The 16,089-nt window shown below is 34.6% G+C and overlaps 1 protein-coding gene across 1 annotated transcript in view; it reads right to left on the reverse strand.

Moving 5' to 3' along the window:
* Nucleotides 1-672: 672 nt before the first annotated feature.
* Nucleotides 673-16,089, reverse strand: part of LOC140049248 (DNA repair protein RAD50.L-like) — a 29,036-nt gene continuing 13,619 nt past the window's right edge. The window contains exons 18-41 of the mRNA XM_072094093.1: nt 15,921-16,022; nt 15,686-15,798; nt 15,495-15,593; nt 15,108-15,194; nt 14,921-15,013; nt 14,229-14,354; nt 13,726-13,861; nt 13,511-13,624; nt 13,164-13,256; nt 12,573-12,720; nt 12,186-12,243; nt 11,431-11,632; nt 11,245-11,274; nt 10,716-10,796; nt 10,559-10,617; nt 10,051-10,198; nt 9,656-9,829; nt 8,557-8,682; nt 8,176-8,228; nt 7,729-7,814; nt 5,401-5,543; nt 3,044-3,177; nt 2,561-2,689; nt 673-1,872 (exon numbers count right to left, since the gene is read on the reverse strand). Of these exons, the coding sequence (XP_071950194.1) occupies nt 1,815-1,872; nt 2,561-2,689; nt 3,044-3,177; nt 5,401-5,543; nt 7,729-7,814; nt 8,176-8,228; nt 8,557-8,682; nt 9,656-9,829; nt 10,051-10,198; nt 10,559-10,617; nt 10,716-10,796; nt 11,245-11,274; nt 11,431-11,632; nt 12,186-12,243; nt 12,573-12,720; nt 13,164-13,256; nt 13,511-13,624; nt 13,726-13,861; nt 14,229-14,354; nt 14,921-15,013; nt 15,108-15,194; nt 15,495-15,593; nt 15,686-15,798; nt 15,921-16,022 (2,592 nt within the window). The 3' untranslated portion in view covers nt 673-1,814. The remainder of the gene's footprint in view (nt 1,873-2,560; nt 2,690-3,043; nt 3,178-5,400; nt 5,544-7,728; nt 7,815-8,175; nt 8,229-8,556; nt 8,683-9,655; nt 9,830-10,050; nt 10,199-10,558; nt 10,618-10,715; nt 10,797-11,244; nt 11,275-11,430; nt 11,633-12,185; nt 12,244-12,572; nt 12,721-13,163; nt 13,257-13,510; nt 13,625-13,725; nt 13,862-14,228; nt 14,355-14,920; nt 15,014-15,107; nt 15,195-15,494; nt 15,594-15,685; nt 15,799-15,920; nt 16,023-16,089) is intronic.

Here is a 16,089-nt window from a genome sequence, read left to right on the forward strand (position 1 = left end):
CAGCTTAACCAGAACTCTTTTATGATGAGTACAGGCATGGATTGAACTTTGTGATCTGATACAAACAGCTCCAACTTAGATACAGGTTTTAATCATGGCACATTTCTTCCACGAATATAATTCGTGGAAGAAGAAATGTACGTAAAAGAAGCAATTCAACCTTTTTTATTTGCATTTCAGTTGCAGTACTTCAACAGTGAAATGGAATTTTAACTTCTGAGAGTGTTGGTAGTTCTGGATTTAATCTATTTATTTGACCCATTTCTATTTCATTCCCACTTTTGAACTGAAGATAAGGTAACTTTAATTTTCTCCTTTTGTAGAAAAAAAAATCTCCCGATACCAATTCTGGCTACAGACTTGAACCCATCCTTTGGGAAAATATGGTTCAACTGTATCGCAGGTAAATAAGCATTGTAGACAGGGGCACCGCATAAAAGAGCCATGATATTGCTGGTAGTTCAGTTCACTCTCAACCAAGCACAAACTCCGATTGTCGACAATTGTTGGTAAGCTTTCTCATACATACAGTATATACAGTACATTTTTTCATGTGAGGTTAAGCAAAAATTACTGATTATATTAAATTTTTATTTTTAAAGGCATTATGCAAATTGAATTGTGGTTACACAACTTGAAAAAGAATACCATTTAAACTTTCTTTTTCCACCTTTGCAATTTTATTTGTTCAATATTTTAGATATTTTTTAACCTATTTTTCTTAAATATAGTAAATTTGTGATCAAATTAAAATTTAGAGATAATTAAGTGTAAAATAAAGAAAATCAAATTCTCATTCAACTATTTGGAATCAAATACTGTGAAATATTTATCTGTTGAACTATTTTTATAACTGGAATAAACATTAAAAACCAAAATTAAAATTGAACAGATTTTTCTTCTCCATTGATCATTTTTTTCTTATTTATTACTTTTTTCTATTTACTATCAATGAGGAGAAAAATATTTATTTTTAAACACTAGAATCACTAATTGTATCAGAGAATATTTCAAAGCTTAGTTGAAGACTTGGTACGGTTTATTAATCTAAAAAATCTCAAAATCACCTCCAAAATTTTTTTTATTAAAGTTCTTTCATAAACTCCCATTCTCTCTTTAAATCTTTGATACAATTAATTAATTCAAATATATTTTTTTTAAATGTATCAATATCTTTCATGACTATATTTAATGGAAGAAATTATCATTAGGAATCTTTTCTGCATGCTATTATATATTTGGTTTGAAATCACATTTGTGCGCATGACTTCATTTAGGACATGTAGTGGAAACAAATCGTCCAGACTAGTCAATCTATTCTCAGGTGGGCTGTAAAAATTAAAACCAGTATCATCAAGCATGTATTACAGATTATGATTTGCGTCATTGCAGACAATATTTTATCAGCAGGCAGGCTAGTAAAATCTGTTACATGACCTGTAGTAATAAACTTTATAACTCGGGACCTGCTTCTTTTGCATAATGCCAAAGAACATGAAAACAGGTTTAACAATAAATGTATACACACACCAAATTTCCACTGAATTTATGGTTATATATCACAAAAACCCTTTAAATCAGTAAGTGGTCTTTGACTAAAGTTTCACTACCTAAAATATGCCGCAATCAAGCAGCCAAAGATCTAGGGTAGTATAGTTTATCCACGCGAGAGCGATAACCTATTCAAATTTTTATTTTAAACCAGTTTTGTGAAATTTCTTCTTGAAGTTTCTTCTTGATGTAAATAAATTAATCAGTACAACATTTAACCGGTTATTTGGTCGTTGGTTTCTCATAAATATCTTGGAAGTACCTTAGTCTTCACCACCATTAAGAGTAGCAATATCAAACCTGGTCACCCGTGACTTGAGCCTGAACAAGAAGAAACAAGTAAATATTTAACAAACATAATAAATTACAAACTTTATAGTTCTATTTACAAATTCACATACTATAAATAAACAATTTCATGCAATTATTTTTTCTCTTAATTATTATATATTAAGGACCACATTAATTAAAGTTGTTGTGTTAACCCTTGAATCTTTTATGTCTTCATTTCTTCTTTTTATTTGTATTTATTAAAGATAAAAAAGAAAAAATCATTCTTAAAACAATTTTTGTTGAATATACCATTTTAATGTCACATGATATTTATCCTCTTTGACCAAAAATTAGATCGAAAACAACATTTATTTACCTGGGTTTTTGGTTGAAGTTTATTTATTTTGTGAAAACATTATATTTTGTTTTTTACAAAGTAACCTATTCAAAGTCTGTTTAATTAATCTTCATGTTTCATGTTTGGGGGCCAATACATGTTTAATGTTTAAGATAAACATATATTTATTTTATATTGATGAATTTGATCCTATGATTATATTGAGTTGTTTTGCCGCGGCCCCAGTTCTTTATTAAAAAGGATTATCTGGAGCATTTACATATATAAATTTACTGTATCTGAGATGCAAAAATACAAGCACACATAAAGCTACAAGAAACAGTTTAGACATCATCTACCAAATAATTTTTCACAATGAAATATGGAGACATAGCTTACTCTGCGTTTTTTCGAACACGATAGTAATAGTCAACATAATCTGAATGTCCTAAAAGTTCAACGAACTCTTCATCATGGGTGATAACAATCAGTTGGAAATTCTTCTGTCCGTGTCTGTTCTCAATTATGCTAGAGTACAAATAAAGTTTAATACATTTTACTACAATCATTTTAAGTTACAAAGTTTGTGGTACAACAAGTATATTAGTTCTGAAAAGAACTGTTGAGTTTCTCGACATATGCTTTGATCGTCCTCAGGAGCGAGAATCTCATATAATCTAATATACGTAGTGTACCACAAACTTTATATCAACATTTGATTTCGCCATGCAAACCTTCAAACAATATATAATCATTGTGCAAGTTACAGTAAGACCCTAAAGTATGTCCCAATGGATGGGTTTCCATAATGAAGTGGTGGCTGTCATGTGATTAGACACTGGTAACCTACTCTTTCAAAAAGATGCACTGTGAAACACCCACCTGACAAGGGCACATGCTAGGCTCTCAACGTTCGGTCTATCCAAGTTGGTTGTCGGTTCATCTAGGGCTAGGATACCACAATTCAAGCAAAAGGTCTCAGCAAGAGCTAACCGTATCACAAGGGATGCAAGTACCTAGAAAATAATAGATTTACCAATTTAAGTACTTCAATTCTACAAATTCTGGATTTACTACTTTCTCGCGTTTGAAGTAAAAAGATTTATATTTTGTACTAGTAAGATGTTGTTACTTCTGATAATAATTTGCATGCCTAATAATTTGCATGCCTAATAATTGAAATATTTTGTACATCAACAGTTGTATAAATTTTATCCTTTTTATGTTACCTCAGTACCATTCCGCAGTAATTTTGTACACAGTTTAACATTTTTATAAATTTTATCCTTTTTTTGTTACCTCAGTACCATACCGCAGTAATGTTGTACACAGTTTAACAGTTGTATAAATTTTATCCTTTTTTTGTTACCTTAGTACCATTTCGCAGTAATTTTGTACACAGTTTAACATTTTTATAAATTAAATCCTTTTTATGTTACCTCAGTACCATTCCGCAGTAATTTTGTACACAGTTTAACATTTTTAACCGTACCGCAGTAATTTTGTATTTTTATGTAACTATTTGAAAATTTTATTTTTGACAGAAGGTGTTAATTACAAACAAAACATACAAAATGATTGCGTTTTTTGTTCTTTTTTATCTGGCTTCGAAATAAATCAAATCAAAATATGTATACAAAAGTCAGCTCTCTTCTCTACCATGGTTCATCTAACCCAGCGTGCTATACTTGACAGGCTAATGCATGAGATACACATATGAGCTGTAATCATTTTGGATTTGTTGCTGTAGGCACATCTAATCAAAAATGACTTAGTTAGATGATGAGTACTACTTAGATGTAAACACAGAAGACAAGTTGGATTAAGCTATTTATGAGGCATTACACTATGTTTGAATCAAAATCAATTACAAAGTGGAGGAGATAAAAAAGAGAGGAAAAAAGAATCTTCAATGAAGCGCGGCGAAACACATTACACCAGTTCGTGTGTGCTCCCGATACTAATTTTGAGTAAATTTGCTCCCAACTGGTAAAAATGGTGTACGAAAGAATAACAAAATTAATATTTTAGGTTGTTTTTGACGAATTGAAATTTGTTTATCTTTGTATACATTGGAAGGCTAAGACCAATACATTTTTAAATTCATTGTTTGTTATTTTTCCTAGATTATGGGAGCAACTTCCCAATGAAATTAAACAATGTACTACTATTTCAGACTTTAAAGCCCAACTCACCAAACATTTGATCTCAAAATATTAATTTGTAATTGTTTATATTGTTTATTCAATGCAGCTTATTTTTAATTTGTGTATCCCATTATAACTTTGTTTTGTTTTGTTTTTACTTAATTTGTACTACTTAGTTTTGTTATTTTTGTATTTTATAATAATGATGGAGTAAGAGTGAGTGGCCGAGCGGTTAAGACAGTGGAACCGTAATCACGTAGCCATAACATCGGCAGGGGTTCGAGGCTCACTCACTCCATGGTTCTGGTGGTAGAACGAGTCTTCTCGGATAAGGACTATAAACCGTAGGTCCAGTGTACACAACTTGCTCGTGTGCACTTTAAAGAACCTAGTACATCTTTCGAGACGAGTAGGGGGTTACCCCGGTGTACTAGTACATCACAGCCACTGATCACCAACTGGGCCCTCTGGGAGATCAGTCTTTGACTGAAGAGGTCACCCAGTATAAAGATAAAACAAACAAAAACAAAGAGCAGTTTTCTGTTTGGGCTCATGCCTATTACTTGCTCCTGGCAAGATGAATTTTGCCAAATAAATATTATTTTTATTATTATTATTATATGTTTTGTATATGCATGTACTATCCGAAATACGGGAAAAGAATGAATGAATAACATTTGCCTAGTAGTGGTAAGCAAGGGATAGACATTAAAAACATTAAACAAGAGTAAACAGGAAGGGGTATACTTTGTAAATTTGATTGCTAAAATGTACAATACTGTATATTTGGCTTTTTGTATTTACCCTACAGTACTGTAGATTCAATATAAATCACTCACAATCAAATGTAAAGCGTGATTTATATATTAACTTTAATTATTTGAGCAATCTTTGTAATTCTTAAGACACAACAAAGTGTCCTCTTAATAGAGGTGTCCCCTGAACATTGGTTGTATTTGTTTGTTTGTTTGTTTGGTAATATTTATTTGACCAATAATAAGCATAATTATGTAGTGGTAAAACATTACACTTCAAGAAATTGTACTCTGAATAGAGATGTTCTAAAGTAATTGGTAAACTTGTATGACCAACCTTTTGACCTGCACTACAGCGCCCTCTCATGTCAAGTTGTATTGATCCTTTTATGAGTACAACTCTGTACTTGTACTGTCTTCGTAAACTACTAGCTGTACTAGTATCATCTTCATCTGCTTGTATCTCTATGTAGTCAATATCTGTTGAGGCAATCATAAAAGAAACTTTAGACAGAATTACTGGCCAAGGTATAACCTTTTGCCTAGAAAATCTCAAAAAATTACACACGCCTGGACTTCAACACGGGCACCTTGTATGGTGTGTGCTCCGGTGTGTGTAAACTCCAAAGTTTACACACGCCTGGGCTTCAACACGGGCACCTTGTATGGTGTGTGCTCCGGTGTGTGTAAACTCCAAAGTTTACACACGCCTGGGCTTCAACACAGGCACCTTGTATGGTGTGCGCTCCGGTGTGTGTAAACTCCAGAGTTACACACGCCTGTGCTTCAACACGGGCACCTTGTATGGTGTGCACTCCGGTGTGTGTAAACTCCAGAGTTACACACGCCTGTGCTTCAACACGGGCACCTTGTATGGTGTGAGCTCCGGTGTGTGTAAACTCCAAAGTTTACACACGCCTGGGCTTCAACACGGGCACCTTGTATGGTGTGCAATCCGGTGTGTGTAAACTCCAAAGTTTACACACGCCTGGGCTTCAACACGGGCACCTTGTATGGTGTGCGCTCCGGTGTGTGTAAACTCCAGAGTTACAAACGCCTGTGCTTCAACACGGGCACCTTGTATGGTGTGAGCTCCGGTGTGTGTAAACTCCAAAGTTTACACATGCCTGGGCTTCAACACGGGCACCTTGTATGGTGTGCAATCCGGTGTGTGTAAACTCCAAAGTTTACACACGCCTGGGCTTCAACAGGGGCACCTTGTATGGTGTGCAATCCAGTGTGTGTAAACTCCAAAGTTTACACACGCCTGGGCTTCAACACGGGCACCTTGTATGGTGTGCAATCCAGTGTGTGTAAACTCCAAAGTTACACACGCCTGTGCTTCAACACGGGCACCTTGTATGGTGTGCAATCCGGTGTGTGTAAACTCCAAAGTTTACACACGCCTGGGCTTCAACACGGGCACCTTGTATGGTGTGCAATCCGGTGTGTGTAAACTCCAAAGTTTACACACGCCTGGGCTTCAACACGGGCACCTTGTATGGTGTGCAATCCAGTGTGTGTAAACTCCAAAGTTTACACACGCCTGGGCTTCAACACGGGCACCTTGTATGGTGTGCAATCCGGTGTGTGTAAACTCCAAAGTTTACACACGCCTGGGCTTCAACACGGGCACCTTGTATGGTGTGCGCTCCGGTGTGTGTAAACTCCAGAGTTACAAACGCCTGTGCTTCAACACGGGCACCTTGTATGGTGTGAGCTCCGGTGTGTGTAAACTCCAAAGTTTACACATGCCTGGGCTTCAACACGGGCACCTTGTATGGTGTGCAATCCGGTGTGTGTAAACTCCAAAGTTTACACACGCCTGGGCTTCAACAGGGGCACCTTGTATGGTGTGCAATCCAGTGTGTGTAAACTCCAAAGTTTACACACGCCTGGGCTTCAACACGGGCACCTTGTATGGTGTGCAATCCAGTGTGTGTAAACTCCAAAGTTACACACGCCTGTGCTTCAACACGGGCACCTTGTATGGTGTGCAATCCGGTGTGTGTAAACTCCAAAGTTTACACACGCCTGGGCTTCAACACGGGCACCTTGTATGGTGTGCAATCCGGTGTGTGTAAACTCCAAAGTTTACACACGCCTGGGCTTCAACACGGGCACCTTGTATGGTGTGCAATCCAGTGTGTGTAAACTCCAAAGTTTACACACGCCTGGGCTTCAACACGGGCACCTTGTATGGTGTGTGCTCCGGTGTGTGTAAACTCCAAAGTTTACACACGCCTGGGCTTCAACACAGGCACCTTGTATGGTGTGCGCTCCGGTGTGTGTAAACTCCAGAGTTACAAACGCCTGTGCTTCAACACGGGCACCTTGTATGGTGTGAGCTCCGGTGTGTGTAAACTCCAAAGTTTACACATGCCTGGGCTTCAACACGGGCACCTTGTATGGTGTGAGCTCCGGTGTGTGTAAACTCCAAAGTTTTGCTACGTAATGTGGAAATGGTGCATTAGATTATAAGCCTACAAGTTACATCACTAAATTTTGTATAAAAAAATTGTTGTAAATAACAAATATTAATATGTTTGTACTGTATTGCTATTTTTTAGGCTTCTACGAAAGAATTTTATATTTGGATAATAAAATTTGAATCTTCAATAGAAATAAAACATTAATAAATATAAATAATTCTCAATGTCCATACCATTTCCTTTGTAAGTGTTCCTCCACAGCTCTCTGATGATTTCATTAATTTCAGCCATTTTCATTGTATGATATTTCATGATTGCTCTGTAAATAAATAAATGCATACTTGTTTGGCATTGTTGGGCATTTGTACCAAAAGTCCTGTCCTGTTCCTTAACTGGAAACTAAGGAAATTCAGATTAGGCCTCCAGTTACCAGATCAGCACACCAGGAGATGATTCTTACCCTTTTCGAAAAGTGTATGATGCACTAAATGACAACGAGACCAACGGCTTTACATCCCATCTGAAGGTTGAGGCAATGAGAGTAAAGCATCTTGCCTAAGGATGCAATCTGTATGCTACTGTTGCCTAAAGTTGAATCTTTTCATGCAGGAGAAAATAAGACTTCATGCATTGCATGAAGTGAAAGGAATTACATTATGTCAAAACATCTTACAACCTACCTGTTCAGTGCTTGATAGTATTTGTCAAGATCTTTATTTGCAACATCTGTTGTCTGTAAACAAAAAAAGAAACTTGTATAATATGTCATAATAAATTATCATTACTATTATTAAGCTGTTGCTAGTGTGAACGGTATATACAAAGCATCATTTGAATGACTATGACCAGTTTAAAAACATTTAAAGACCTTTTATTTTAACCAATGCTATGAGAGTATGTGAAGCGCTGCTGATTATGACCCTATCATAGATATAATATGCTTAATTTTTTTTTATAACATTCTGGTTTCATTACAATTTACTTCTCCAACTTTTCCCTAAAATTAGAATGTCTTTTTTTGTCAAAGCGTTTGGCAAAGATCACTACGGTAGTATTCTCACCTTAACTTTAATCAGCATCTTAGTGTGTTTTTCTTTCACATCTTTCAAGGCATCACTTTGAAGATCTTTACTGACTCTCTTAATTTGTTCTTTGAGGATGGCTAATCGTCCTTCAGCATTATGTTTCTAAAATGTGTAAAGAAATACTTAGATATGTATTTATTTATGTATTAACAGGTAGCATGGTTGCACATACTTTTGCTATATTCAGTAAAAAACATAAATAATGTTATAGGTGTTATTGCAGTCAGGCAACATGTCACAAAAGAGTTTATCCAAGTATTTCCACCAGGATATCACAGACAACAATTGTACATATTTCATTCATGTTTTATATTGTATTTTAAGTTTTATGCTGTGAGTTACAACCAAAAACTAGAAAGCCACCTCCGCCTACTGTAAAATTCTCCTACATAAGATTTCTCCGGTAAAAAAAAATATATATATATTTGAGTGCGTCTTAATGCTGTTTGTGATTTAGGCTAATTTCACTACACGCATGTAATGGTTATGTAACAAGCCTTCTATTAACAATAGCTTCAGTTGACTAACAATAGAACAAGCAACGCGAAAATCAAACGAGTGTATTTGAAAAGAAATAGGTTTTTTAAACTACTCGCATCAAAAAATGTCTACATTAAATCAAATTATGTTTTAAAATTACAAATCACAAATTATAACTCTTTCCTCTTGTACAAAAACGAAGTTTTTTGGACAAGTAGTTCTCGAGAAAATGCACTTTCAGTTTACTTGTTACTTTAAGACTGCTCGCCGGCTTTTGAAAAATTCTGTCTTATCTTTTAACACTAGCAGGTCTGAAAAGTATACTCAAAAAGTGGTCCAGAATTAGGACCATAGTCCCAAATGGTCCCAAAATTTAATGAAATGGTCCTTTGACCACATATCTATCTGTATATTCATTTTGGTAAAGATCTTGTAATTACTTTTTGAGTAATCCTGCTAACAAACAAACAAACAAACACAAGCTACCGATTACATATACCTCCTTGGCAGAGGTAAACTATGGCTTTAGACAGTTTATCCAAGTAAGTACTCAAATAAATGCCTACCAGATATTACAGATAGGTAATCATCTTACCTCTTTCATCAGATCATTATGTTGCCTATTCAGTTGTACTCTTTCTTCTTCTAATCTAACATGGTTGAATCCTCCTAAATCTTGTTCAAGCTTTGACAGCTTGCCCTGGACAACCTGAAGATCAGCTTCTTTATGGCGCAGTTGAAGGTTGTCCATCATTGTACGCTCATTTACCTGTAATAATACAGAAATGGGCACTTTTTAAAATCCATACGGTGTAAGTTTTCTCTTTTTCCTTATAACAAAAAAAATTATATTGTTCTTATTTTAGTATAGCATCATATTTTCTCTACTCCTGTCTAACTATTTATTTTTGTATAAACTTATTTATAGAGGATTATGTTTACACGGCATATTAGGGAACTTTGGATTACTAACGTCCGAAGATCTATTACCTGCTGCTTGGCAACATCTTCCTTCAACTTATCTATTATCTTTTGTAATTCTTCTACTTCCTGTTCTTTGCATGATATTTCTTTTTCACCTGCTTGGATTTCTGTCAGTCCTTGTCTAATTTTTTCATCCTTTCCCTCATCATAATATCTAAATAAACAAACAAAATTGCTTTTTAGAACTCTGTATAAACAAGCTATTATTTAAGTCATAAGACCTCAGCTTCTTCTTTTATTGGATTTCCCCTTTTTTACCCATTACCAAAAAGATGGATTTTCCCCACAAAATCCTTACGAAATATGTTTTTTACACTTGATATTGATAAAGATACTGTACATCAAATGATGTCAAAACTAAACTAAATAAACATACAGTCGACCTTCTCATTTACGTACCCCTTGGTCTGAGAGGCGTTCGTAAATGAAAAAGTTTGTAATTGAGAAACAGTTCTTTTCAGAACTATACGTTATGTACCACAAACTTTATATCAACATATAACAACAAAACTACCTTTTAATTTCATTGTTGAAGATCCTGATTTCCTTTTGTCTTTGAGTGATTTGATCAATCTGAAATGATCAATAAAGATAAATAGTTTAAATCAATGATAATGAGACAGACTTTCTTGATGTTGGATGTGTATGAAATAAACAAACTGTTTACTGACCTGTTTTCTTAGTTTCTCAAGTTCCCTTTCTTTGGTTTCAATTAGCTGATTCTTTCTCTCCGTAAATTCTGATAATTTTCTCTTAAAAAATAAAATGAACAATTGTAATTCATCATCATTCATCCAGGTTTTGGTACATTCATCTGGGCGCCCAAAAACATATTTTTGAAAAAGATTTAAAAATCACTATTCATATGTCCAGAAACTTCTATCTCAACCTACTATTATAGGCATAATTTACGTGCGAAGCGCAACACGTCAAATCAAACCATAATTTTGTCGCGACGGATGAACATCAAATCAAACTTGTAGGCATCGTGCGATTCTCAACTTCAACGCGGTGAATTCGGAACTATTGAAGGCTCAGCGCGTGACTTCGCTAGAGTTGGTCCAAGGAAATGTTTTTGCTTTCGCTTCAATCTAGCTAATCAAATCACAAGGATAGTAAGGGTATGTGTGATGTCATCAGAAAGTTTGTTCAACATGGATGTTGTCAGCAGAGCAAAGTGCTAAATATAGTAAACATTACCTCTATTGGCCCAAGTTGGTCTTGTGCATCCTGTATTTAAAAAAAGAAAATATTAGATTAGGAGTATTGTGATCCATACACATGCGGTTTCAAAATGGTGTCCATGCAAACATTTTCTATTTTGACAAATAAAGTTTATCTGTCTATTAACAAATACTTTAAACATTGAGTAACCAAGTTCAATACCTTTATCTCTCTAGCATACAGCTGATTGGACGATGCAAGTTCTATTTGTTGATTCTCTAGTTGTTTTCGGTGCTGTAATACTTCCGTCAGTCGGAGTTTTTCGCTGGTTATGCTGTTCAACTTTGCATTCAGGAGTTGTAGACGTTCCTGTTGTTCTTCGACTTGTCTGCGTTTTGATTCAACCATTTTATTTATTCCCTCTCTGCAAATAATTTATACAGAAACCTATGAACCTGGACAGCTACATATTATATATATCATAAATAAATAAATAAATTCCTGTCATTTGATTGAATGATTGTGGGTCACATGGTGCGCAATAGTATACAAATAATATTATGAATATTTAAGAGTTGGATGGTGAGATTGTTTCTTGAGTAAAGCTTCAAAATAACAGTTTACAGTAAATCAGTGGGTGGTCAGAAAAAGAAATCGTTAACAATACTAAAAAAGCAATGGGCTCTGGTGGTCAATTCAAACATTAACAGTGGCATCAAGGTCAGTGGCTGTCAATCAAATAACCGTTATTTTGTGTTGCAGCTACAAGTTGCACAGTGATAACCGATTAAATAACGATTGGGTGTTTTTAACCATTATTTTCATGCTGCCATTTAACTTTTTATTGAAAATTTGTTCTGTTTCTGTTGCCAAGAAATTAGAGTTATGTATCCACATGGTTAATAACTGGTTGTTCTTTAGAAGCAGAAACAGGACCTTAGTCCTTGGCTTCTTTCTAATATTTTAAAGGTACTTACAACTTGATTTCCAAATCTCTACGCTCAGATTCAACAACTTCAATAGTTCTGCTTGTATCTGGAAGTCAAAATGAACAAAATAAATAACACAGTGCATCCATGTTCAAGGCAAGTCAAAAGTATAAATATACAGCAGTAATAAACATTTTAAAATAACTAAGTGCTTTACACATAAAAATGATTCACAAAATATCTTAAGATAACCAAACAAGAGAAAAGCAGAGGAACCATTTACGGCGCTCCGTTCTCCAGCACTTTGAAGCTCCCATATAAGAGCTTGCGGGAACACAGTATTCACAGGAGCTTGAGTGAAAAGGCATCTGTCTATCCTACTAAAATAAGAAGTACAAAAATAGATATACATCTCTAGCTGCTAGAATGGTTTACCTGCACCGGCCATTTGCATTGACAACTGATTCAGTTTTCGGTCAAGTAAGGCTAGTTCCTTCTGGCATTCTTCCATTCGTATGATATCTGGTCTAATCTCATTGGCCATTGATTCATCCAACTGCAAGGAATTCATACGATCCTCCTCCTATTGCAAAAAAAGCATCTTGATACAGTAACAAAATAATAAGTAACCACAGATGAACAGTGGCAGAATACATGGGGCAAAGGAGTGCTAAAGCTAATTTTTATTTTTTCCATTTTTCTCTCATACATGTCAATGCCGTGAAATCTGCCAGTAACGGACTCTCTCAAAACTGATAACTCATCCAAAACAGACTTTTCATAAAGTTCAAAAGGACAAAAATTCTAATTATAATACCAACATTACTGGTAAACAATGCTGACTGTGTTGTGGTAAATTTGATTTGATTTCACATTTGATAAATTCAGTAGTAGCCGGTAGAACCCCTCCTTTGGGACACACACCTTTGGCCAAACCCTATTCAGGGGACACTTTGTTGGGTTCAAAAAGTGTCATCAATAGATGTTCCACTGTAGTTTAGAGAAACACATTGAACCTGATCATACCTGGGATATAGTGCTGCGTAGTTTACCAATTTCATCTCCAATTGATGTGACCTTTGATTTGAGGTCAGGAATCTCGGAAGACAACTTCTTCATCTAAAATAAAACAAATACGCACTGACAACAAAACAGAATATTTCAACAAAAAGACGATGTTGAAGATAATTGTTGAGGAGGATGACTGTGTTAACAACAATTATAAATTTATTATTATTTATTCTTTATACTGGGTGGCCTCTTCAGTCAAAGACTGTTCTCCCAGAACCCAGTTATGATAAGTGGCTGTGTGTGTACACACTGGTGTAACCCCCTTTTTTATGGTGCCTATGTTAATACATTACGTTACTTACATTTTCTTTAAGTGGTTTCATGTGTACAAGTTTGTTCCTCTTTACCATACTCTGCTCAATTAAGTTTTCTTTTTCAATCATTTTTTGCGGCGCCATACGCAGTTTACTCTCCAGCTAAATTCGAAACGAAAAATAATCTTGTCATGTGACCGTCCTATTTGGCTACATTTATTCTAAATAACAGTATAGTGAAAATAAACTTTATTATTATGTACCTCTTGAACTAATTCATCAACTTCATCCTCCCCATCAAATCCACGATGACACAAAGGACATTGAGCTTCAGCACGCCTCAGCGATTTTATGTAACGCTCAAATAGGTGCTTGCTACCAGAGAGGGCTCCCTTTTCACTGAAAATTAACGATATAAATAATATTGTTCTGTCGCTTGCATATATTAACTATAAACAGTCTCTTCTAATTACTTTACTCAGAGCCTAACACCTGAAGATTTAGGAGGTATTTTTATCTCTCTCATGAAACAGTCTGTATTGTTAATAAATATTTTGAAATATTTACCAGAATCTTTATATTTATTTATATATAATATATTTATCTTACAAAACCACAACACAGCCTACACAAAGTTAAGTAGACAAAATCAAAAGATTATAAATATGCATATAATTGGAATAAATTATAAAAGATCGTTCCGTTAGAGTTCATTAAGATTGTTACTGTTATTAATACCATCACCTCAGATTTGGTAAGACATTACCTTTGGAGGTTATTAATAGTTGTCTGTAGTTCATTGAGGCTGCTATCAACATCTTGACTGCCACACTCTTGGAATAATCTTTCTTCGTACATCCGCAATTCATCTTCCTTCCTCTTTAGTTGGTCCCTATACATTTTGAGATTTTAAATACAGATTAGCAAAGAATTTGTTAACTTTTTTACAAGAGATATTTGCTACACCTTCTCTCCACATCTTTCCATCGTGTGTGTCATACAATATGTTGTATTTTGGTTGTGTCCACAAAAGCCTATTCTCACCAATAGACTCTCACCAAACTGTGTCTGCCAAGAGCCACAAACCATCAGTCCCAATGTCTATCCTGATCAATTATATTAACATTAATAATCTGCCACTTCCCTCTTCACTCGATTAAGCCCATTTAAAAATTCAGGGTCAAAGGATAGAACATTAGTAGACTGCGAACACTGAAGGTTGGTTTTCCAATCATTCACGATCCACAACAAAATTGTTACTAATATCTGACTGTGCAATAATATCACCAATCGTTAAATGGAAGAAAATAATGCACTACACATGATACAAAATCAACAATGATACAAACACATACTTCAAATCAGATATTTCCAATATGAACATTTATTTGAAAATATATAAATATATATAAATACAGGTTTTCACACTATTTTACAAAAAAATAAATTCAAACTTACATAATCATTGCTCTTTTTGTCTCCTTTCCAGATATTTCAGATTTTCCAGCCTGTAATCTTTTTTGACACTGCCTCAGCTCATTAGTTGTTTTCCTTAATTAAATGATAATTAAATCATAAAACAAAATTAGACTTGTCAAGTATTTGTGTGATAGGCCTAGAGGACTAATACAACCAAAGGTCTTACATGCAAAATTCTTGAAGTTGAGACTTCACATTTGTTGTTGGAAAATGACCAAGCAGCTGTTGAACTTCATCATCATGTCGGTTGCGTCTAAAAAATTATGAGGAAAACAACAAATGTATAGTTTATCCTCAATCATACCATACTTTAAATGCTTCTATACTTCCAGACAGTATAATTACATACAAAATATCCAATACCAGTCATATATCATATATAAAATAGCTTCATTTATTTTATTTTATTCAATCGAAACCAACAGCGATAATTACCGCCGGTTTGATGACAGCACTCGACATGAAGGGACCTTTAGAGGAGAAAAAAGTGAGCCGTTCACACCGCAATTCCCTCACATTTACATTTTTGACATTCAATATTTAATTTGCTTACATTTTTTTAATTTCTGATTCCTTGTCACTTTTATTCTTTTGAAGCATACTATGTTGTGTTCTTATCTGTGATTGTTGAGTCAGGGTTGACAATTCTTTACTAAAAATTAAAAAGAAATCATATTGTATGATCATTATGTATGATAATCAATGGATTCATTAATGAATATTGCAAGACACATAAAAACTTACTTGAGCTCACTTATCTTACGATCCTTATCTTTTTTTTCGTTTTGCAGTTCCCGAATTTCGACTTTGAATTGATCTAGGTTTAGCCTTTTCTCAGCTGATTTTAAGTCGTTTTCCTATAAATTCAAAATGATTTTTAAATGTTGAGAATCTGAATTTGAATGAAAAAATCAGCATCACCCCAATATACAAAACCAATTTAACTTGAGTGCATTACTTGTTAAATTAACAAACTTACTGCTTGTTGGAACTCTCTCTGCAGATTGGTCAACTTGTGTGCATTTTCTTCCATATTGTGTAGTTTTCGTTTAATGGTTTTAAGCTCTGCCTGATTTTCTTTCTGTTAATATAAAGAATGTTATATTAGGCATCTAAAAATGTATTGTAATATTTAAAAAAAAGATAAA

The sequence above is a fragment of the Antedon mediterranea genome, chromosome 5, assembly GCF_964355755.1.
Source record: "Antedon mediterranea chromosome 5, ecAntMedi1.1, whole genome shotgun sequence".
NCBI lineage: Eukaryota > Metazoa > Echinodermata > Crinoidea > Comatulida > Antedonidae > Antedon > Antedon mediterranea.